We start from the raw sequence: 24249 nt of genomic DNA on the forward strand, positions 1-24249 counted from the left end.
GGGTATAAATCCCACCTTCCCTGAGCATTGAGATCACAGGGCAGACTGGGCTCTGCTAGGTTTTGGGGTCTCAAGGAAAAACACTCTTGGCTATAGGAAGTTCAGGGACAAGGCCCTGGGTGAGCTGTTCGCTCGGGACACAGGACACTTCTCAGCCTTTCGGCTCAAAGTATGTTCTAGAACATTGAACAACAAAGGAATAGAAGGATGGGAGGCAGCACTCACATAAGAACAGAGCAATGAACACACACAGACTCCACCCCCAGCCCATCTGACTACAGGACGTGCCCTCCTCTGGGAGGAGGCTGAGGTCTGGGAATAAAAGCAGAGCAGACACCAGAGGAGCCCAGCTTGGCTGCTAGCAGCCTGAGAGACAAACCTCCTCTCCAGAGGAAGAGCCTAGCCTACAGTAGAAACTATGGAGCTTACCTCAGCCCCTCTCCACAAAGGACAGGTCTCCTGGAGAGGACTCCTGCTCACAGGTGAGGAGACTTTCCTCGGGAGTAGAGAGTTGGACATTTCATAGACTGGATGGGGGCTTCTGGGAGAGGGAAAGAGCCTGAGAAATGACATCAGGCTCTGCTTGAAGCCTGAGACCTTCAGGAAGCTCACAGTGGATGGGAATCGGTAAGTGGGGAAGAAAAACTCATTTGCTCCCCATTGTAGATTTATCAGCACTGGCCACTGTATCCTGAAGACTCAAGTTGACAACTCCATCAGGGTGACTCTCCAAGTAAAACTCAAAGTGGGCGAGTAAACAACATCATTATGTAGGACCCTGAGAAACCTGCAAATAAACCCCAGGCTCTGGGACACTCATTTGCTCACTGGTATCTGAGCCTGTTCAAGGTAGAGAGGTTTAAACCAAAATCAAACTAGTCCTCCTCAGAAAGCCCTGCTACTATTTGGCAGGAAGATAGAGCAGCAAGGAAATCTAGAAGGGGGGCCCAGGGGTTGACAAGCACTTCAGAGGAAACAGAGCAGAGAAAGGTCAGAAAATGAAGGCACAGAGTCTTTAGAGGAGGAGATCAGACAAGACATGCCTACACTATGGTTTCTGAGTGTGATTAGGGATCTGAGCTGAGGGCAGTGAGCGGTGAGCTATGTAGACACTATGAAGCCAGTTTCATACAGTGGAAAGATTCAGGGGGTACTGACGAATGGGGGTGATGTTGCTGACCTCCCCTCACCAGGACACACACACCAAAGCTGAGAGTTAAACACTCACATTTCAAATTTCTACCAAAAGCAAATGTCCTAATATTGATTGATGTTTTCTCTCTTCCATCTTAGTCTCTCTTTTAACCTACTGGGATTCTCCTACCGCTGCCCTACACTTATCTGCTAAAGCATTTCCACCCGTTGTTGCTGTAGGGAATAACTTTCTTCTAGTTGCCTATGATCTGCCGTTACAATTCAATTGCTTTTACTGGTACAAGGAGGACGTTTTCATAGCCTCATATGCTCCAGGAAATAATTCAACAGTATATAATGATAAATACAAAGATAAAACAACAATGTACAACAATGGATCCCTGCTATTCAGGAATGTCAGTAAGGATGAAGGAGGAAGATACAGAGCAAAACTGACGGATCTAAAACTTGATAATCGTTATTATTCTTTGGATATTAAAGTATTCTGTAAGTAATTCTCTGTAACCTCTGGGTCATGGGTGGAACTAATCCTACTTCAGGTATAGAGCTGTCACTCCTGGATGACTCTGTGTTTTGGTTCCCATATTGTGATACAAACATTTAGTAAAGGACACACAATGGAGAAAATGGCAATAAGTCAGGATACCTCACTTGAATCCACCCTCAGAGAAGAGGGGTTGAGGTAACTGAGCTCAGGCATGTTAGACTCTTCCCAGGGTCTTAGATGTTCATCATGATCATGGTCTTGATGAAGACAGAACTCAGGCAGGGCCAGGCTGAGGAAACCATGAGAGTCTCACAGAGATGTGACCCCAGAATAGCTTTGCTCATGAATTCCATGCCAGACTGGACCAGGAGTTCTGAAAAGCTTGTAGACTGGGTTGGAATTTGATCTCCTGTTGGAGCTGACAGGGGACAATGATGGATTGTAGACTGGGAGCCTGCTGACAGTCAGCCTCTGAGAGCCATGTCTGAGGTAGGTCACCTGGGCATCTCCTTCTGAGACTCAGTGTGCTCAGCATATGTGGAGAGGCAGGAAAGGCAATCAGCCAGCTCTTCTGATGGTCTTCTGAGACCTCCCAGGAAGGTCAAGAGCCCTAAAGAGACAGAAGGAAAAGTGTACAAATGGCAGCTGCTTGCCTCTCATGGTTCCGCTTAGGTATTATTTCCTGCAGGCAAACACTAATAGACACTGCTTGGTAGAAGGTAAGGTTGTTGTTCACACTTAAGTTTAACTTGCAGGCATGGCAATGATCATTTACCATGTGTCCTATTATAGGGAATCTGAGACAGGAAACACAGTCACTGAGTCAGGGTTACACAGGTTGTAGATAGCACAAGCTATCTGTTCACAGTCACATCTCCAGCCTCCCCACCATGGAAATGGTACTAGGTACCTTCACTCTTCTAGACCATTTAGTGGAATCAGGACTCCCTGATTCAAGTCAATCAACATCAAACACATGACAAGAATGGCCCACCTGTGGCCCAGCCGGAACTAAATGTCAACCAGATCCCGAGCTGTGTGAGATCTCTGACAGGCTGTCAGGTTTTTCAGGGAAGCTCAAGGAAAAGAATAATCATGAGCCATCCATAGGACAGCCCTGAACAGCAAAGGCTTGGAGGGCTCTGGTTTACACTGAACAGGGGAGGTCCCTGTAGCTGGGGAAACTCAAACCTTGTGTCTCAAGGCAGGCAATGGGTCCCTGAGGACCAGGAGATAAAATGAGGTCTCTGATTCCAAGTCTTGAGTCTGACCATCACCAAACACTGCAGTTCAGTTCATTCATGAGAAAATCTTTTCTTCTCCCATACACAGCACAGGAGGCCCAATTACCTTTGAGTACTCAGCCACTCCATCTGCCTGTAATTCACTTCCTGCCTGATTCTTTAAAGATCTAGGTTGGCTGGAAGTTAAGAGACTGTCTCTGGTCATAAGAGGCCCTTGCAAGAATCAGAAGTACCACACAGGGCAATCATCTCTCTGTGGTCAGCACAGCACCGCCACTGAAGCCCAGCATCACAACCAACAATTCCAATCCCATGGATGCTGAGGACTCAGTAGCATTAATGTGTGAACCTAAGCCTCAGAATACAGTAACCTGTATTCTCGATACAGAGGATAAATGGCCAAAGCCTCTCAGAAGAGGACAGGCTGAAGCTGACTGAGGACAATAGGACTCTCACTTTACTCAGTGTTGTGAGGACTGACACAGGACCCTATGAATGTGAACCTGGAACCCAGTGAGGCTCTCTGCAAGTCCCTCTGAACATTACTTTAATTATTTTCTGTTTCATCCTGGCCTCAACTGCCTAAATACAGAGGGTTAGATCTACCATCCTCAGTCCCAGTCCCCTTGCGTTTATGACACAGACCTACCATACAGATACTTAGGCTACCAGGGCATCCTGGCCCAGCCCAAGCACATATAGACAGGCCCAGCATTGAGCTTAAATGGGCTGCAGGGACTTCTGCCTAGAGAGGCTCAAGGTGATGGAGACAGGGTTCATGTCAGGCTCAGGCTCAGTGTACACAAGAGTGTGCATTTGGGAAGTTTGTGTGTTGTGCTTGAGATAGATCAGGGCTTGTGCATGCTGAATGAGTACTCTTCTGCTAATCTACACCCTAGCTCAGGGTAGGACCTGCTCAACTAAGGTTAAAGCACAGCTCAAAAGGATACTATGTCCTTCTACAGAATAGGATTTTCCCTTCGCTCTTCTGACATCACATGTGACTTTATTCTGTTTGCTTCAGATGGTCCACATGTCCTGATCATATCCCCCTTAAATATTCATTTCCATTGAAGAGCAAACCTCACATCTCCTGCCACACAGATGCTAACCCACCTGCACAGTACTCTTGGTTTGTCAATGGAGAGCTCCAGTCATCCTCCCAAGAGCTCTATGTTCCCTACATCAATACCAATAAGAGTGGATCTTATACCTGACTTGTCTATAACTGTCACTGTCCTCTGTAAGACCACAGTCAAGAACATTACAGTTCTTAGTAAGTGGATTTCTGAATATCCGCACCAAGTTTGCAGTAGAGTCTTTCAGTTTTCTGGGAAGGTGCAGAAGCATTTAATTTCCAGCCCATGTCTATGGGAACAAGCAAAACTCAGTCTTCCCCCAAGTCTCCTGCTCCCCTATGTCTAATGGCCTCCTTGTTCTCTGGTTTCTCGCTGATAGGGATGGAGCTTGAAATGAGAGGAGGAGGTTTTTCCAGTCTTGGAAAGCCTTTGGTAGTGGAGGGACTCTCCAGGGTTAGGAGAGCTTCAAGGTCAAGATTTCTTTCTTTGCCTAACACAAGCTTTCCTGTCCCCTCCATTTTCATTTTATGACCTCCATGACTTATAAGGAACACCCAGGGCTTTGAACTGTGCTCACATTCTTATTCTCCAAATTGAAGGAGAATAACCCCCACACATGGAGATTAGACCTCTGCTCCCAGGTCTGTTCTTGTCTCATGGGTGGCGTGGCTGGCTCAGCTCTGATTCCATGGGATGGGGAGAGTGGGTTGAGAAGGTGCCTGGGAGCCCTGTTCTGAGTCAGGGTGAACCATGTTACTGACAGTTGATGATGCTCTTTTCCTTACTCTTCTCAAGGTCCAAAATACAAATGTCAGCTGAATGTGGTGGCACACACCTTTGATGCCAGCACTGAGTAGGGCGAGGCAGTAGATAGTATGAGTTTGAGGCCATCCTGGTCTACATAGCAAGTTCTTAGAGCTAGGACTATACAGTGAGACCCTGTCTCAAAAATATCATTAGTGAGCATTAGAGTGTCAGGCTGTGGTCAGCACTGTGATTATTCACTTCTTCTCTGTAGTATTTAATTCATATCCATGGGGCAGAAAACACAATTTTTTTTTTGGGTTTTTTTATTATTATTATTATTATTTTACAACACCATTCAGTTCAACATAATAGCCACAGAATCCCCTGTTCTCCCCCTCTCGCCCACCCCTCCCCCCAGCCCACCCCCCATTCCCACCTCCTCCAGATCAAGGTCTCCCCCGAGGACCGGGGTTGACCTGGTAGACTCAGTCCAGGCAGGTCCATTCCCCCCTCCCAGACCGAGCCAAGTGTCCCTGCATAAGTCCCAGGATTCAAACAGCCAACTCATGCAACGAGCCCAGGACCTGGCACCAATGCACAGCTGCCTCCCAAACAGATCAAGCCAACTGACTGTCTCACCCGTTCAGGTGGCCTGATCCAGTTGGGGGCCCCTCAGCCTTTGGTTCATAGATCCTGTGCTTCCATTCATTTGGTTATTTATCCCGGTGCTTTATCCAACCTTGGCTTCAACAATTCTCGCTCATATAAATCCTCTTCATACTCACTAATTAGACTCCCAGTGCTCCACCAGGGGCCCAGCCGTGGATGTCTGCCTTCAGATTCCTCAGTCCTTGGATGGGGTTTATGGCATCACTATTTGGGTGTCTGGCCATTCCATCACCAGAGTAGGTCAGTTCCTGCCGTCTCGCGACCATTGCCAGCAGTCTTTTGAGGGGGTATCTTTGTGGATCTCCGTGGGCCTCCCTAGCTCTCTGCTTCCTCCCCTTCTCACCTTCCCATGTGGTCTTCATTTACCATGGTCTCCTATTCCTTGTTCTCCCTCTCTTTTCTTGATCCAGCTAGGATCTCCCACTCTTTCCCTCGACTGTCGCCCTTCATTGTTCCCACTCATGACCAGGCTATTCATGTAGATCTTGTCCATTTCTCCGAGAAAACACAATTTTTCTACAAACAGAATTTCTTCAGTTAGGCATTTCTCCCAGTCCTGACATCTAACCTTTAACACCTTTAAGATTAGCTGGGCCATCTTAACCCCATAACAAATTATTTAATAAAAAAGAAACAGAAGGCCATTTCATAAAAGAGAGACCTGACTGTTCACACTCACAGAAACTGTGAGCAAGAATCCCCACAAATATCATTGGGAAATACATTCCCCCCCACCATGAGATTTCTGGACATGTGGGTTGAAGAGGCTCCTAGCGTGGAATCCACACAAATACCCTGAGTCAGGGTCACTGTGACTGATCTTGATGAAGTAAGTTTCAGCTCTCTTCTTGCAGAACATATTTTCAACCCAAACATGTGATCTTGCAGAGGGCCATTTCATTCTAAGGACCCTGGAAGCTGTCTGAGATTTCTGAATGTGACATACTCTCAGCTGGCCCCATCCCTTGTTTATCCACAGATGCAGTGACTCCACCCTTCATCCAAATCAACCAAACCATAGATAATGACCGAGTCTCTATGTTTCTGAAGTGCCCGTCAATCGACATTGATAACTCCATTACATGGCTCTACAATGGCGAGATTGTGAGGATCACGAATAGGATAACTCTGACTGAGTACAACAGCATCCTCCAAATAGTCCCTGCCAGGAGAGAGGATTCTGGGTACTATCAATGTTTGGTATCCAATTTACTCGGTAGTGACCGGAGTCCCCTCACCCAGGTGGATGTAATAGGTGAGTGTCCTCTGTTGCCCACTAACTCCATAGTGTTGGGGACGGGGGCAGTTTCTTTATCAACAAAGTGGAGAATGGGTAAAAGTCACAGGGGGAAAAACATGGTTCAAGTTACAAATACAGCCAGCTTGGTGATGGATGCATGTTAATCTCATGATACAACACCAAGCAAGGTGAGCAGAGTGCTGCATGCCTTTAACCCCAGCACAACAGAGGCAGAGTCAGTTGGATCTCTAAGAGTTCCCAACCACCCTGGTCTTTGTAGCCAGTTTCAGGTTAGCCCAAAATACATAGTGAGACTCTGTCTCAAAAGAGAGAGAGCATGAAGTGGGAGGCATAGAAGTACAAGGCCACTTAACTGAATGGACCAGGCTCTGCTGTCTCCTCATGCAAGACCTTGCCTTGGAGGAGGTGGGAATCAGGGGTGGATTGGAGGGAAGCACTTTGGAGGAGGCAGGACAGGGGAATTTGTGGTTGGTATGTAAAATAAATAGAAAATATCTCTATAAAAAAGAAGCACAAGAACAGCCCAGATTACATTGTGAGACCTGGACAATAATAACAACAATAGATGTTAATATAGCAAATAGAAATGCAAAGTGATTAAGAGTTTAGTGTCTGAGTCAGACACACAGTCAACCCTCAGAATGTCGTAAAATATTCATGTTTCTCTACACACAGACCCCACACACATTCCAAACTTCTTTAGACTATTTCCAATATCTAATATGAATACTGCATAGACACTAGTCTTACCGTGTTCAGTACAGGACCATGATAGGAGGAAACAATACATTTTTTTTCATTGTATGCATACTTTTCCAAGTAGTTTGTTTCCAAGGTTTTGATCCATAAATATAAAATCCATAGATAGAAAGGACCTGCATTGAGTTTCTTACTACATTTATGTATTTGTTCATTTTGTGTGTGTATCCCACACTCATGAGTGGAGGTCAGTGAACAATTTGTGGGAGCCAGTTCTCCAGGGAAAGGGTATTGAACTCAGGTGGGTGAACCAGCCCTTTATCTGCTAAGCCATTTCAGTGGTCCACATTGGTTAGTGCATTTATTTCTGTTTGGCAGTTGGGGTAGGTACTGGGAGCAAGTACAGCAGGCACTCTTCCCAACAGAGCCACTTTGGTGCCCCATATTCTGAGTTTCTTATCCTCATGCTAACATTGACAGCATGACCTCCTTCTACAAGACTCTTTTTTTCTGATAACTGTTTTTTTTGTGATGTGCAATAGTATGTGTATGTGTTTGTGTTTGTGTGTTTGTGTGTTTGTGTGTTTGTGTGTGTGTGTGTGTGTGTGTGTGTGTGTGGTTTATATCACTGGAAAGATACCTCAATAGTTAAGAGCCCTGGCAGTTCTTCCAAAGACAGGAATTCAATACCCAGCAACAACATTGCAATTTATTACTGTCTGTAACCGAAGTTCCAAGGAATTCAACACCCTCTTCTGTCCTCCTCAGTTACCAAACATGCTTGTTCTGCAGAGACATATAAGCACCAAAAGGTCCATATGATGCATCTGGCATCATAACAGAGACATCATTTGAAATCCAATTTCAAGATGCTTTCATCCTATCTCATAAAAGTCTGGTGACTTTCAGCTCTGATCCATTTTAGGTCTTTGATCCAGGTAGAGTTGATTTGTATGTTGTTAGGTGAAGGCTTAACTTCATTCTTTTACCTGGATATCACATCTTCCCAACATCCCTTGTTTAACTGATTATTCATCCATCATTAAACAATCTTAGCAGACTGATCAGAACTCATCTGGTCACAGAGAGTCAGATGGACAGCAAGAATGTCTTCCAATTTCTGTAACTCAATAGAACAACTCTGTTTCACACCAATTAATTCAAAAGTGCCAGCAGAAATGAATGTTTTTAAAAAACATAAAATGTGACAGATGAAATTCTGGATATGTCAACTGCTCAGATAAGACACACATTATAATATATACACAAAAGTGTGCCCCATAAATACACATATTGATCATGTCAACTAATCTTTAATTTAATCATGGCCAGTATGCATGAGCAGTTCTGGGCTTTCCAATTCTATATTACTGATGTGTATTTCTGCCTTTATGTCAGTAGTAGACTATTTTAATTGTTGCAGCTTTGTACTAAAATTGTGAAATCATGTGGGATGACCTGCAATTTTATTCTTGTTTTTTTTCAAGATACTTTTAAGGCCAGGTATGGTGGTGCTTGCCTCTAACCCCAGCTCTTGGGAGCAGAGACAGGTGGATCTCTGGGAGTTTGAGGCCAGTCTGATCTATATTGTTAGTTCCAGGACAGATAGAATGGATGTTTCTATTTGTGTGCAAAATGCCACTGGTGTTTTGATCTGATGTGCATAGAACTGATATTGTCATCTATTAAAAAAAAGTCTTTCAGGTAGCTGGCTTATGCCTGAAAGAAGCTGGGGTGGGAATACAAAGTTCTAAGAGTGTCTACCACAACCAATTCAAGGCCAGCCTGATTAATTTAGAGATATCATGTTTCTAAATAAAAATTAGAACACAGAGCTTAGAGTATAGCTCAGTGGTAGTGCATTGCTTACCATGCACAAAAACCTGGGTTCAATCCTAGTACTGCAGAACAACAGTAGTAATGAGATTAAGTCTTCCAACCCATCAACCCCAATGGCTATCATTTCTTGTCTTCTTTCATCATCTCTTATTTGGTAGTTTTCTGAGTGCAAGTCTTTTATCTCCTTGGTGAATTTAATTGTAAGTATTTTATTCTTTTTGGTGCTTTCACAAATAAATACTTTCTTCATTTCCTTTCCAATTGTTCACTGTTATGGCTGGGACTATTTATTGCTCAGGGGCTGAACACTTGCCGGGCATGCATGAGGCCGTAGGTTCAAGCTCCACTACTGCCAGGAAAAACAAAAATCAAATTGCTCATGGTCAGTAGTAGTGTACTACTACTGTATATATAGTAGTATATAAATACAGCTCACTTGGGCATGTTCATTTCATTACCCAACCAATTTACTAGTTTTGCTCATTTAGTTCTGAGAACTTTCTGTAGTATGATAAGGATTTTCTATGAACAAGTTCCTGTCATCTAGAGATATATTTAGCACCTCATAATTGGGTACCTTCATTTCATTGTCTAGCCTCTTGGCTCTGTGTCACACTCCTAAGAGTCTCTTAAACAGAAGTGGTCATAGCAGCAACCTGTGTTCTTCTAGATCTTAAAGAGAAAGCTGTCAGTCTCCCCACTGAATATGATGTTGGCTGTGGGTTTCCATGTATGGCCTTTGTTACACTAAGCTGGACTTCCATCATGTTTCAGTGTTTTTATTATCGAAGTCTGTGAAATTTTGTCAATTTTTTGTTGATTCAATCTTTTTGGTTACACAGCTATTTGATTTTATTTCTTTCATGATTCCACCTCTATGAATCCAGGTTTGTAGGAATTTGTCCATTCCATCTAGGCCACCCAACAGTTAGCATATAAATATTTAGTGCTATTGAAATTTTTCGTATTCTAGAGAATGGATGGTGAGGTCTCAAATTGTATGAATATCCATCTTATTTTTTCAAAGTTAATCTGGGAAAAGGTTGCTAATGCTGTTAATCTAATTTGAAGAACCAACTTTTGGTGCATCAGCTTTCTTTGCAGTTACTCTAGTCTCTGTTTTGTTCATCTTCATCCTCATCTTTATTTTTCTCCTTTCACTAGCATGGGGGAACTTTATGGGGGCAAGGTTCTCATTATAAAACCCAGACTTGCCTCAAATTCACAATCCTCCTGCCTCAGCCTCTGATGCTAGGATGCTAGGTTATATCACATTTCACCTGCTTCATAGTAGTTTTTCAAGACTTCATATAATAATCAAGTAACCTTTCTTTGGCAAAATACCACACAGAGAAAGAAAAAAAATGTTGCTGCAGTTATTCCTACCACTAGGGTTAGCCTTGAAGCCAGGTAGTCTGGTCTATCTCTGATTATCCAAACAGATTTAAGTAATTTTTGAAAACCACTTTAAGCTCCAGTTTTATCATCTGAATGAAAATATTTTCTATGTGACAGACTCATCATATAGATGAAACCAGATATAAATACAGCGCCAGTCACATCATAAATACCATACCACCTTGGTCAACATCAGCATTAATAATCACTCTTTTTTAATGGTTCATAATTCCCTTTTTACAAAAATTTTATTTTATTTTTTTCCTTTTATTTTATTTTACAATACCATTCAATTCTACATATTAGCCACGGGTTCCCCTGTTCTCCCCCTCGCACCCCCTCCCCTTCCCCCCAGCCAGCCCCCCATTTCCACCTCCTCCAGGGCAAAGCCTCCCCCGAGGACTGAGATCAACCTGATAGACTCAGTCCAGGCAGGTCCAGTACCCTCCTCCCAGACTGAGCCAAGCGTCCCTGCATAAGCTTAATAATCACTCTTGAGCAGACTGGTAAGATTTGAGCCCTAAATGTTTACAACAAGAAGTAAAATGTGAGCACAACATTGATATATAAGGGGTGTTGGGAGACACAGTTATCCAAAGTGTGAAGACACTCCAGCATGGCTACCAAATAAAAATGGGTGATAAAAAAGAGGGTGGGTCTGATGCAAAATTTCTAAACCTGGTAATTTACTAGTTTTCATCCTCACAGATATAACCATGATGAGCTGAGACAAGTGAGGTATTGGTGGAGGGATATACTTGTAAAGGTGAGCCTGAAATAACCCTCAGGACACATTCATATATGATATCTGTACAGGCAGAGAAGGAAGCATGACTTGGATTGCAGAGCAGTTCCAACAGATTTTCTGCAAGTTCGAGGCTGATTTATCCACAGTCACCAAACAGAGGGGAATGGGGTCTTACAGGGTCTTTCTTGCTTTCCTACCCCATTGCAGAAACCATGGTCTCTGCAGAGGAGCTGCTCTATTGAGAGTCAATAGCCTGGGCCTTCTATCACTTAGATCACAGCCACAAGAGACCACTTATTCATGGCTGCCACAACTGAGACCCTGAGAAAGATGTAGCTATGGAAACACTGGATATTCAACACACAAATTTGCAATTGCCCTATCTCACATTCCCACCACTTCATGTGATTGCCTGGATGAAACTGATGAAATTCCAGGATTGGAAGAAAGAGGGAGAACTAACCTAGAAACACCGTGTTTTATTGAGTATTCTTGCATCAATGTTCATGATGGAGATTTGTCTAGGATTCTCTTTCTTTGGTGCATCTTTATGCGGTTTGTTTATCAGGGTAACTGTAGCCTCATAAAAAGAGTTTGGCAATGTTCTTTGTGTTTCTACTGTGTGGAGCAATTTGAAGAGTATTGGTATTAGCACTTCTTTGAAAAACTGGTAGAATTCTGTGCTGAAACCATCTGGGCCTGGGCTCTTTGGTTGGGAGATTTTAATGACTGTTTCTATTTCCTTAAGGGTATAGGTCTATTTAAATTGTTTATCTGGTCTTGATTTAATTTTAGTATATGGTACTTATACAGAAAATTGTTCATTTCTTTTAGATTTTCCAATTTTGTGGAGTACAGGTTTTTGAAGTATGACCTAATGATTCTCTGGATTTCCTTCTTGTTTGTTATTATGTATCTCTTTTCATTTCTGATTTTCTTTATTAGGATGTTCTTTCTTTACATTTTGGTTTGTTTGGACAAGGGCTTGTCTAACTTGTTGATTTTCTCAAAGAACCAACTCTTTGTTTCATTGATTCTTTGTATTGTTCTACATGTTTTCATTTTATTGATTTCAGCCCTCAATTTGATTATTTGCTGGCATCTATTCCTCCTGGGTGAGTTTGCTACTTTTTTGTTCCAGAGCTTTCAGGTGTGCTGTTAAATCCCTAGTGTGAGATTTCTCCAACTTTGTTTTGTGGGCATTCAGTGCTATGAACTTCTTAGCACTGCTTTCATAGTTTCCCATAAGTTTAGGTATGTTGTATATTTACTTTTCATTGAATTCTAGGAAGTCTTTAATTCTTTCTTTATTTCCTCCTTGACCCATTGGTAATTTGCTTGAGCATTATTCAGTTTCCATTAGACTGTAGTCTTTCTGTAATTTTTGTTGTTGAAATCTAACTATAAGCCACTGTGGTCCTATAAAATAGAGAAAGTTATTCTTGAATATTATGAAGGATCCACCTTAATAGTATTCTTCCAAGAGGCCCAGAAGAGAAGCTATGAACAGTGACAATTATTTTGGAAAATGAATCTGAAAGAAACCAAGCTCTTTCTTTGTCTGTTAACTTTATTCCTCTGGAATAAAATCCTGTCTACAGAGCTGCAGTTCTGTTCTCCTGCCTGGCTCCTTTCTTGCCTGATTTTTCTCTATATTTATCTACTGTCCCATCTAAGTTCTATCTTAATTCTCTCATCTTAATTCTGCCTCATCAGAGCCTTCTCATCTTGTCCTTACCCATATAGTACTTCCCTATCTGGCTTTTCCTCATCTTTCATCGTTTCCTTAAGTTATCTCCTCCTTATATCTCTCAGTTTCTCCAAGTCCCAAGCTATAGCAATCCTCTGGCAGAGCAAGGTCATCAGGTTTGAATTCCTACTGAGTCATAATGGTCAGTTAAAATTTTTCTCACGCAGTGCCTGTCAGGCTTTGTTTTCCAACCCAAAAGGGAGTGGTACAAGAGGAGGTCAACTGAGAGCTAATGATTGGTTAATCTATCAAGAAAATGGGATTTATGTGCTCAGTCTACTTTGCTGGAAGTGGTTAAGTAAGAAGTTAGGAGTCTATAATTTTAGTAAGGTTGTATAAGAAAGGAGAGTCTCGCATTGGCCCAGGAGACCAATTCCTAAATATAACACCAGTAGCAAAGACACTGAGAGAAACAATTAATAAATGGGACCTCCTGAAACTGAGAAGCTTTTGTAGAACAAAGGAAATGGTCAATAAGACAAAAAGACAGCATACAGAATGGTAAAAGACCTTCATCAACCCCACATCTGACAGAGGACTGATCTCCAAAGTATATAAGGAACTCAAGAAACTAGACATCAAAATACTGAACAATCCAATTAAGAAATGGGCTAAAGAGCTAAACAGAGAATACTCAAAAGAAGAATCTCAAATGGCTGAAAGACATTTAAGGAAATGCTCAACATCCTTAGTCACCAGAGAAATGCAAATCAAAACAAATCTGAGATATCACATTACACCTGTCAGAATGGCTCTGATTAAAAGCACTAATAACAGTCTATGTTGGAGAGGATGCAGAGCAAAGAGAACACACATTCACTGTTGGTGGGAGTGCAAACTTGTAAAACCAGTGTGGAAATCAATATGGCGGTGTCTCAGAAAATTGGGAATTGATCCACCTCAAGAACCCCTATTCCACTCTTGGGCATATACCCAAGGAATGCTCAATCATAACAAATAGATGCATGCTCACCTATGTTCATAGCAGCATTATTTGTAATAGCCAGAACCTGGAAACAACCTACGTGCCCATCAACTGAAGAATGGATTAAGAATACATGGTAAATATACACAATGGAATACTACTCAGGAGAGAAAAACAGTGACAGCATAAATTTGCAGGCAAATGGATGGAACTAGAAAATATCATCCTGAGTGAGGTATCCAAGACCCAGAAGGACAAACATGGTGTGTACTCACTTATATGTGGCTACTAGATACAAAGCAAAGGACAACTAGACTGCAACCCACAGATCCAGGGAGTCTACATATCAGGGGGGACCCTAAGATGACTGTGGCTTATAATAAGTTTTGGTTTTACACAATCACTGGGCAAGCATCAGTGAAACATTTCACTATTAGGATAGGAATTTGTACTGTATCAAGCTGATTATAGAAAAAATATTAATAATAATAATTATAAAAGAAAAGAGGGTCTCAGCTTAAATTGCACAAGAAGTATCCTCTGACCTGGAGACAGGTGTTGTTTCCATAAGGGTATTACCTTACTTCAGGAGATTGTTTGGCTTTGGATGCTTGATAGGTATTTTAGATAAATACATTGTTAGGAGTTCTTGGACACACACATAGTATACAAGAATGTCATTGTAGGAACCAGCTAATATATATACAAAGCTAAAATCTCACCAAGACTTCTTAAACCATGGCTTGACTTTCCAAAATGTCCCTGACCTTTCCAAGTAGCAGCATTTGGGATAGTAGCTAAATTCCATTACATATTCCTATGGCTTGCAGCAGTTTCAGTTTTTTCATTTTTTAAAAAAGGAGAATGTTTAATTCTTGCTAGGGTAGAGAAAAACATGAAAAAATTAAATTGGAGGTGACTTGAACAATGAAAAGTAATGGTTGATTAATATTTAAAATCAATAATCTATGTAGATGACAAGCTAAGAATTAGTGTAGCCATCTAATAGGTGTAGTTGTATATGATCAGAATATCTCTGTTCCAAAAAGGGAGCAGAGGAGTACCATAAAAATCGATCATTAGCTAGTATACATAATATGGTCAAATATGTCTAAATACTATAACTGTGATTATCAAAAAGAAATGATTAGTTTGTAACATACCTCTATCAATCTCTGATTAGTGGTATTAATTTGGTTACACTGTATTTAAAAGAGGCATTGTTAGATAAAGAGTTACTTGAGTTAGTCATGAGCACCTGTGTGACCAAGGCTGCAGTTAAAACTGACCTAATAATTAAAATTTGTAATCAAGGCAATATTGACCCATTTAGCTATGGGAGGACTGTAATAATTTGTGTCAGGATATACATAGCAAGACTTATATACAGAACAGTGTCAGAAGTACTTGAGGAGAAAATCTGATAGGATATACATTTCAGGATCATGGGCAGAATTTATAGTATTAATAATATAGCATTTTTAAGGTCAGTCCAGCCCCTGGGCTGGGGAGTTCAGCACTGAAAGAGGGGTAAGGCACAACGGTGCTGTAGAAATCATTCGTGGTTACTTCCTGCTGATATGGGTCTGAAGCTGAGGGTCTTGAAGGCTGGAATGCAGTGGAAACCCAGGAAGAGCAGGCTGTTTCAGGCTCTGCAGGGTAAGACATGGGTAGCAGGATTTTCTGTCTCATGTGCTAGAAGGCATGATTCAGGGCTGAGCTGGACAGCACATCCATGTGGGATGGAGGATGGAGGATGGGGTGCAGACCTGCAGCTAGACAGCATTTCTGTGGTCCAGAGGATGACAATGTGTAACTCTTTAAATCATCAGAATTTCTGCTGGAAGCAAATATGTGTATTAGAACATGAATTTGAAGAGTTTTAAGGAGGAAACCTTTTCTCTTAAGTGTACCTATGGAGTAGTAAATGCATGGCTTTAGCAGATGAGAGAAGAGACTATCAGGCCAGGGACTGAGGGAACGATCCACCCTCCCAGAGAAGAAAATTTTCAAGTGGAAGACATACACTATAGTGAGGTTGCATTCCTCCTGGTCCTTCTTGGCTTGTGAACACTGGTGAATATTTAAATTTCCTGAAGCTTATTAAGAACCTTCTTAAAAGACAAAATCTTTAGGCATATTAGCTATATGATAACAGTGGTGAATTTTGTCAGAACAAAATTATGAATATTTGGAGTCTCAGCAAAACAGCAGGATAGTCAGAGAATGAAATCTGAAATGTTTCATTCATAATATATCTCAAGTCCTATTATCTTTGGTCAAAATTAGTAAAAATTCATGTAGGACAGGTTTATTCCTAATCATATTTTTATAAGTTTTGATATCATTGATGAACAGAGTTCATCAAAAAGATCTGGAATTGTACCAATTTGTTTATAAAGTCACAGCTCAATATTAAATATCTAGAGGTAAATAGCAGCCTGTATTCAGACTGGCAGCTTTAGTGCACCTTTGTCCTGCAGTGGCCTAGTATATGGTGTGACCAGGCAATCCAGTATTCATAAAGATGGGTCAGCATTCTGTGAAAACATGTAAGCATATTCTTTTTATTTGACATTATGAAAACATCAGGACCTTTACAAATACAAGTGAGAAGGTTCTGGCTGCTTAGGTTTAACTTTTTGGCTTGGCCTGTGGATAATAAGGGATGCCTGTAGTGAGAGATATGAAAAGTTAAGCACCAATTGTTAAGAGCTCTTGAAGTATATGTAAGGTGTTTGTCCAATTATGAGCTCTAGGCCTTCCTAAAATAGAAAAGCAGTGAAATAAATGGTGTATTATTTCTTTAATTCATACCCATAAATCGTAAGGATGTAGGCTTCATGGGTAAGCTTCCATAGAGAGAGAATTTATAATTGTTAGACATACATGAGAAAGTGAAGTATAGACCTATCTGCCACTCTATAGACTCATAAGTTTTTTTTCATTTTTTATTAACAATTTTTCTACTCACTCTACATACCACCCACAGATCCCACATCCTCCCTTCTCTCACCCCTGCACTCCCTCCCAAGCAACCACCCATGCCAACATGCTCAAATCAAGTTCTCACATGGGGAGTCAGCAGAACCCTGCACGCTGAGCTGAAGCGGGTCCAAGCCCTCCCCGCCTCACCAAGGCTGCTCAAGGTGCCACACCACAGGCACTGGACTCCAAAAAGCCTGCCCATGCACCAGGGATGGATCCTGATTCCCCCCATCCTGGTGTCCCTCAAGCAGTTTCAGCAAAACAACCCTCTTCCTAATCCAGAGGGCCTTGTCCAGTCCCCTGGGGTCTCCACAGCCACTAGTCCACAATTTATGGGTCTCCACCAGTTTGGCTAGTCATCTCTGCATGTCTTCCCATCATGATCTGGATGTTCCCGTCCATGGAATCCCTCTTCTCTCCCATCGACTTGATATTCCTGAAGCTCAGTCTGGCACCTGGCCACTGACCCCTGAGTCTACCTCCGTCAGTCACTGGATAGAAGCTCTATGATGACAGTTAGGGTATTCACTAGACCAGTCATCAGAGTAGATCAGTCCAGGCACCCCCTCGGTCACTGCCTGCAGTTCAAGATGGGGTCATTCCTGTGGATTCCTGAGAGCTTCCCCAGCACCCTGGCTCTTCCCACTCCCATTATGTCTTCATCTATCACAGTATCTCCTTCCCTGCTCTCCCACTCTGTCCCTGCTCTAGCTTGACCCTCCCATTTCCCTAAGTTCTCACCACCCATTCCTTGCTCTCTGCCACCCTACCCCCACGCCCAGCCTGTTCATGTAGATCCCATTCACTTCTACTTCGCTGGGCTATTATGTAATCTTCCTGGGTCCCTCCCTGTCTGCTAGCCTCTCAGAAGCTGTGGGCAGAGTCTGGCCTTCCCTTGCCCTACATTTAGTATCCACTTATGAGTGAGTACATATCATGTTTGTCCTTCTGAATCTGGGTTTCCTCACCCAAGATGATATTTTCTAGTTCCATCCATTTGCCTGTAAATTTCATAATATCATTGTTTTTCACAGCTGAATAGTACTCCATAGTGTATATGTGCCACATTTTCTTTATCCATTCTTTTTTTTTTGAGACAGGGTTTCTCTGTGTAGCTTTGTGCCTTTTCCTGGAACTCACTTGGTAGCCCAGGCTGGCCTCGAACTCACAGAGATCTGCCTGGCTCTGCCTCCCGAGTACTGGGATTAAAGGCGTGTGCCACCACCGCCTGGCTCTTTATCCATTCTTCAGTTGATGGGCATCTAGGTTGTTTCCAGGTTCTTGCTATTAGAAATAATGCTGACATATGAACATGTTGAGCAAGTGTTCTTGTAGTAAGATTGAGCATTCCTTTGTTATATTTCCAAGAGTGATATAGGGGGTCTTGAGGAACCTTGATTCCCAATTTTCTGAGAAAGCGCCCTACTGATTTCTAAAGTTTGCCTTTCCACCAATAGTGTAGGAGTGTTCCCCTTGCTCCACATCCTCTCCAACATAAACTGTGTTTAGTGTTTTTGATCTTAGCTATTCTGATAAGTGTAAGATGGTATCTCAAGTTCTTTTGATTTGTATTTCCCTGATGACTAAGGACGTTGAGCAATTCCTTGAAAGTCTTTCAGCCATTTGAGATTCTTCTGTTGAGAATTCTCTGTTAAGCTCTGTAGCCCATTTTTAATTGGATTGTTCAGTACTTTGATGTCTAGCCTTTTGATTTCTTTATGTATTTTGGAGATCAGCCCTCTGTCGGATGTGGGGTTGGTGAAGATCTTTTCCCATTCTGTAGGATGTGATTTTGTCTTATTGACAATTTCCTTTGTTCTACAAAAGCTTCTCAGTTTCAGGAGGTCCCATTTATTAATTGTTTCTCTCAGTGTCTATGTTACTGGTGTTATATTTAGGAAGTGGTCTCCTGTGCTAATGTGTTGAAGACTACTCCTTACTTTCTCTTCTATCCATTTCAGTGTAAATGGATTTAGGTTGAGGTCTTTGATCCACTTGGACTTGAGTTTTGTGCATGGTGACAGATATGGATCTATTTGCAATCTTCTGCATGTTGACATCCAGTTATGCCAGCACCATTTATTGAAGATGCTTTCTTTTTCCACTGTATAGTTTTGGCTTCTTTGTCAAAAATCATATGTTCATAGGTGCATGGATTAATGCCAGGGTCTTCAATTCTATTCCATTGGCCCATGTGTTGGTTTTTATGCCAGTACCAAGCTGTTTTTATTACTATAGCTCTATAGTAGAGCTTGAGGTCAGGGATCATGATGCCTCCAGGGTTTGCTTTATTGTGCAGGATTTTTTAGCCATTCTAGGTTTTTTGTTTTTCCATATAAAGTTAAGTATTTTTCTTTCCAAGTCTCTGAAGAATGTTTGGTATTTTGATGGGGATTGCATTGAATCTGGAGATTGCTTTTGGTAAGTTTGCCGTTTTTACTATGTTAATTCTACCTATCCATGAACATGGGCGATCTTTCCATTTTCTGATATCTTCTTCGATTTCTTTCTTCAGAGACTTAAAGTTCTTATCATACAGGTCTTTCACTTCCTTAGTTAGAGTTACCCCAAGTTTTTTTTACATTATTTGTGGCTATTATAAATGGTGATATTTCTCTGATTTCTTTCTCATTTGTATATAGGAAGGTTACTGATTTTTTTGAGTTAATGTTGTATCCTCCCACCTTACTTAAGAGTCTATCAGCTGTAAGAGTTCCCTGGTAGAATTTTTGGGGTCACTTATGTATACTATCTTATCATCTGCAAATAGTGAAAGTTTGACTTATCCTTTGCAATTTGTATACACTTCATCTTTTTTTCTTGTCTTATTGCTCTAGCTAGAACTTCAAGCACTGTGTTGAATAAGTATGGGGAGAGTGGACAGTCTTGTCTTTTTCCTGATTTTAGTGGAGTAACTTTGAGTTTCTCTCCATTTAATTTGATGTTGGCTGTTGGCTTGCTGTTAATTGCCTTTATTATGTTTAGGTATGTTCCTTGTATTCCTGATCTCTAGTTACAATATCTAGTCTATTTATAATATCTAGTCTATTTATATTTGACAAAATTAAAGAAGATATCCTATCCATCTTATATTTGTGTGTCTAAGGTTTCATATCTAACTTATCCCTTACCATAACTAAGGAAATTATACCAGTACAGAGTGGAGCTTGTGGGTTACAGGGTCTGGTGTGGAATGGTGGTAGTGTGACCTGTCTGTAGTAGGTCTGCTTGCTGACTAGCCTGAAACTGGGATTGCAATGGGTGGTGGTGTAAGGGTACAGGGATATGCCCCAGGGCCCAATGCCTAGGGGCTGGTGTGTTTGGGTATGAGGATAAAGACTCACCTCTTATCCAATCCGGTGCTGGCAGGCTCTGTCTCAGGGAACAGTTGCAGTCTGGGAGGTTGGGTGGGAATTATGGAGGTGGGGCTTTTGAGTTACAGGGTCTGGTGGGGGATGGTGGTAGTCTGATCTGTCTGCAGGAGGCCTGCCTATTGGCTTGAGACTGGGACTGCAATGGGTGGTGGTGTGGGCACACAGGTTTGTGTCCCTGGGCCCCACCTAGACACGGATCTACCTCTTAGTCCAGTCGAGTGCTCTGCTGGAACAGTTGCAGTCTTGGAGGGTGGGTGGGATTTTGGGGATGTGGGACTTTTGGGTTACAAGGTCTGATGGTGGTTGGTGGGAGTCTGACCTGTCTGCAGGAGATCTGCCTGCCAACTGGCCTGTAACTGGGACTGCAATGGGTAGTGGTGTAGGGGTACAGGGTTGTTACCCTGGGTCCAAATCCTAGGAGCTGGGATGTTCGAGTATGAGGATAAAGACTTCTTAGGATACTCACTTCTTAGTCTGATCGGGTGCTGGTGGGCTCTGTTTCAGGGAACAGTTGCAGTCTCACAGAATCATAAGTTTTATAGTTTGATATGAATATAATATCACCTGTGCAATAAATGTATTGCAATATACGTGTACATACATACATATTATGATTGGTTTGGGGGAGTGTGAAGAAAGTATAGTCTACAGTTAGTTCTGATAGCTAATCTGTATATATGATGAGGAACTCAGCTCAATAAATGAGTTCTGGATAAACAGAACTCATATTTCCTGCTCTGCATGTCAGCTTTTGACTTCCATTGTGTCAGGGTTAGAAGGCAAGCTAAAAGTGAAAGGCTGATGATCTATAGGGTGAGGAGGAATGGTGAAGAAGCAGTCTTGTAAGTCTATGACAATTATGTTTTGAATTCTAGGGGTGGCAGTGGGAGATGGCAATCTAGATTGTGAAGCTCCCCTTGACTCCAATAAAGTTCATTTAATTTTTTAAGGTCTTGTAACAGCCTGTAAGCCTGATGTTTTTCTAACCAACAAATATTGGGGCGACTCAAGGGCTGGTGGGAGGCTTTATATGCCCTATTTTTAAGCTTCTTCTCCACTAGACAAATGGCAGCTGCAATTCTCTCAGCATTCAAAGTAAATTACTTAACCCAGATAGGAACACCAGATTTCCATGTAGTGGGGTAGGCAGTCAACAGTGGCCCCTTGGATAAATTTTGATACCCTAGGCCATGTCTATCACTTATAATTTCTAGAATAATGGGCTCAATTATGCCTTTGGTTTGTTTACCCAAGTTCTTTTAAGTTTAACACCCATCTATAGCACTTGAGCTGATATTAGTCCATAGCAGGGATTAATGATACACAAATTAACTGCAGCATGTCTGTTCCCCACAGAGTGTTAGGTATAAAGGGGATGACCTTTGGGCAGAATATGCCATAATATTATCTATCTGACGATTTTAATATTTCTGAGCTTTTGGTTAGCTTGACCTAGACTGATAAGAGATGAAGGAGTAATAGTTGTCTTAAGTACTTGGCCAATCATTTTCTAAAATGTAAAAAATGTCTATGCTTATGTCTAACAAGTCAATTATTTTCTTTCCCTGTATTTTAAGGGTTTAGTTGGTCTGCAATATTTAATTTCCTGAACCCAGAAGACCATAAAACTTGAATCCAAACTGGCAGCTCCCTTAAGCGCTGCCCTGTAGAATCTGCATTGTTTTTGTAGGAGGTTTACACTAATCTTAATTTTCCCAGTAAAGTCAGGATCAATTATTCCTTGGACAATTATTATACTTTGTACACTGGAGGAGCTATGGCCTTTTATTAGTCCCAGGTCTCCTCTGGGGGACATCTGTAGACTACTGTATTAATGCTTATATAAGTCTATTTCTAAAGCCTATATATCTCAGATCTCAATAAAAACTTTATCCATACATCTACCTTAGGTATACATCCTCAGTATCTGTAGGTTATTTACTGAGATGTGGGTATCATTTATACCATATCTAGATGTTTATATGTTTTATTTATCTATCCCAATAACTGGAAATTCATATAACATAAGTTATTTTTTAACTTTCCTAAATGGTCTCTATATCTAAACGTTCATGCCCTTATAAAAACATTACATCCAAAAGCGTTTATGTATTTAATTAGTCAGGAGACATAGGTGATTGATTATCGAGAACAGTAAATGTAAAGCAAATTTATTTTAATGAAGAAACAGTAAAAGTTTTTTGAAATCTGTTTGGTGAGCTATCTTTTATTGAAAATTGGATAGCAAGGCAAATTATCTTCTCTTTCTTTGTTGCATCTTTGTTTGGTTTAGGAATCAGGGTAATTGTAGCCTCTTAGAAGGAGTTTGATAATTCTATTGTGTGAAATAATTTGAAGAGTGTTGGTATTAACTCTTCTTTGAAGATCTGGTTGAATTCTGCATTGAAGACATCTAGTCCTGGGCTTTTTTTGGTTGGGAGACTTTTAATGTTTGATTCTTTTTCCTTAGGGGTTATTGGACTATTTAAATAGTTTATCTGGTCTTGATTTAACTTAGGTATGTGGTACCTATCCAGAAAATTATCCATTTCTTTTAGATTTTTCCAATTTTTTTGAGTACAAGATTTTGAAGTATGATCTGATGATTCTCTGGATTTCCTCATTGTCTGTTGTTATGTCCCCTTTTTCATTTCTGATTTTGTTAATTTTGATGTGCTCTCTCTCTGTCTTTTGCTTAGTTTGGATAAGGGCTTGTCTATCTTGTAGATTTTCTCAAAGAACCAACTCTTTGTTTCATTAATTTTTTTGTATTGTTCACTTTGTTTCTATTTTATTGATTTCAGCTCTCACTTTGATAATTTCCTGGCGTCTATTTTTTCTGGGAGACTTTGCTTCTTCTTGTTCTAGAGCTTTCGGGTGTGCTGTTAAGTCATTAGTGTAAGATATCTCCAACTTCTTTATGTGGGCATTAATGCTATGAATTTCCCTCTTAGCAGTGCTTTCATGGTGTCCCATAAGTTTGGGTATGTGGTTTCTTCATTTTTATTGATCTCTAGGAAGTCTTTAATTTCTTTCTTTATTTCCTCCTTAACCTATTGGTGATTCAGTTGAGCATTATTCAGTTTCCACGAGATTGTAGATTTTCTGCAGGTTTTGTTGTTGTTGAAATCTAACTTTAAACCATGGTGGTCTGATAGATCGCAGTAGGTTATTCCAATTGTTTTGTATCTGTTGAGATTTGCTTTGTGGCCAAGTATGTGGTCAGTTTTAGAGAAGGTTCCATGGGGTGCTGAGAAGAAGGTATATTCTTTTTTGTTAGGATTGAATGTTCTGTAGATATCGATTAAGTCCATTTGAGTCATAACATCAGTTAAGTCCTTTATTTCTCTGTTAATTTTCGATTTGGGAGATCTGTCCAGTGGTGAAAGTGGGGTGTTGAAGTCTCCCACTATTAATGTGTGGGGTTTTATATATGATTTAAGCTTTAGTAATGTTTCTTTTACATATGTGTGTGCCCTTGTGTTTGGGGCATAAATGTTCAGAATTGAAACTTCATCTTGGTGGATCTTTCCTGTGATAAGTATGTAATGCCCTTCTTGATCTCTTTTGATTGATTTTAGTTTGAAGTCTATTTTGCTGGATATCAGGATGGCTACACCCACTTGTTTCTTAAGACTATTTGATTGGAAAGTCTTTTCCCAGTCTTTTATTCTTAGGTAGTGTCTATCTTTGAATTTGAGGTGTGTTTCTTGTATGCAGCAGAAAGATGGGTCCTGCTTTCATATCCATTCTGTAAGCCTGTGTCTTTTTATAGGTGAATTAATTCCATTGATATCAAGGGATATTAATGACCAGTAATTGTTCATTCCTGTTATTTTTTTTGGTGGTAGTGTGTGGGTACTTCTCTTTTTTGGGGTTACTGCTG

At 41.1% G+C, this 24249-nt stretch overlaps 1 protein-coding gene across 15 annotated transcripts in view; it reads left to right on the forward strand.

Moving 5' to 3' along the window:
* The first annotated feature begins 201 nt into the window (after positions 1–201).
* Positions 202–24249, forward strand: part of LOC143273511 (cell adhesion molecule CEACAM5-like) — a 386206-nt gene continuing 362158 nt past the window's right edge. For 13 of the 15 annotated variants that reach the window (XM_076573549.1, XM_076573535.1, XM_076573531.1 and 10 more), the window contains exons 1-3: positions 202–482; positions 1294–1641; positions 6361–6636. In XM_076573549.1, the coding sequence (XP_076429664.1) occupies positions 419–482; positions 1294–1641; positions 6361–6636 (688 nt within the window). In that variant the 5' untranslated portion in view covers positions 202–418. Of the gene's footprint in view, positions 483–539; positions 628–1293; positions 1642–6360; positions 6637–24249 lie in introns of those variants that run through there. The other 2 variants (XM_076573574.1, XM_076573544.1) reach the window with 2 other exon arrangements.

This window comes from Peromyscus maniculatus, chromosome 1, assembly GCF_049852395.1.
Source record: "Peromyscus maniculatus bairdii isolate BWxNUB_F1_BW_parent chromosome 1, HU_Pman_BW_mat_3.1, whole genome shotgun sequence".
In the NCBI taxonomy this organism is placed as follows: Eukaryota; Metazoa; Chordata; class Mammalia; order Rodentia; family Cricetidae; genus Peromyscus; species Peromyscus maniculatus.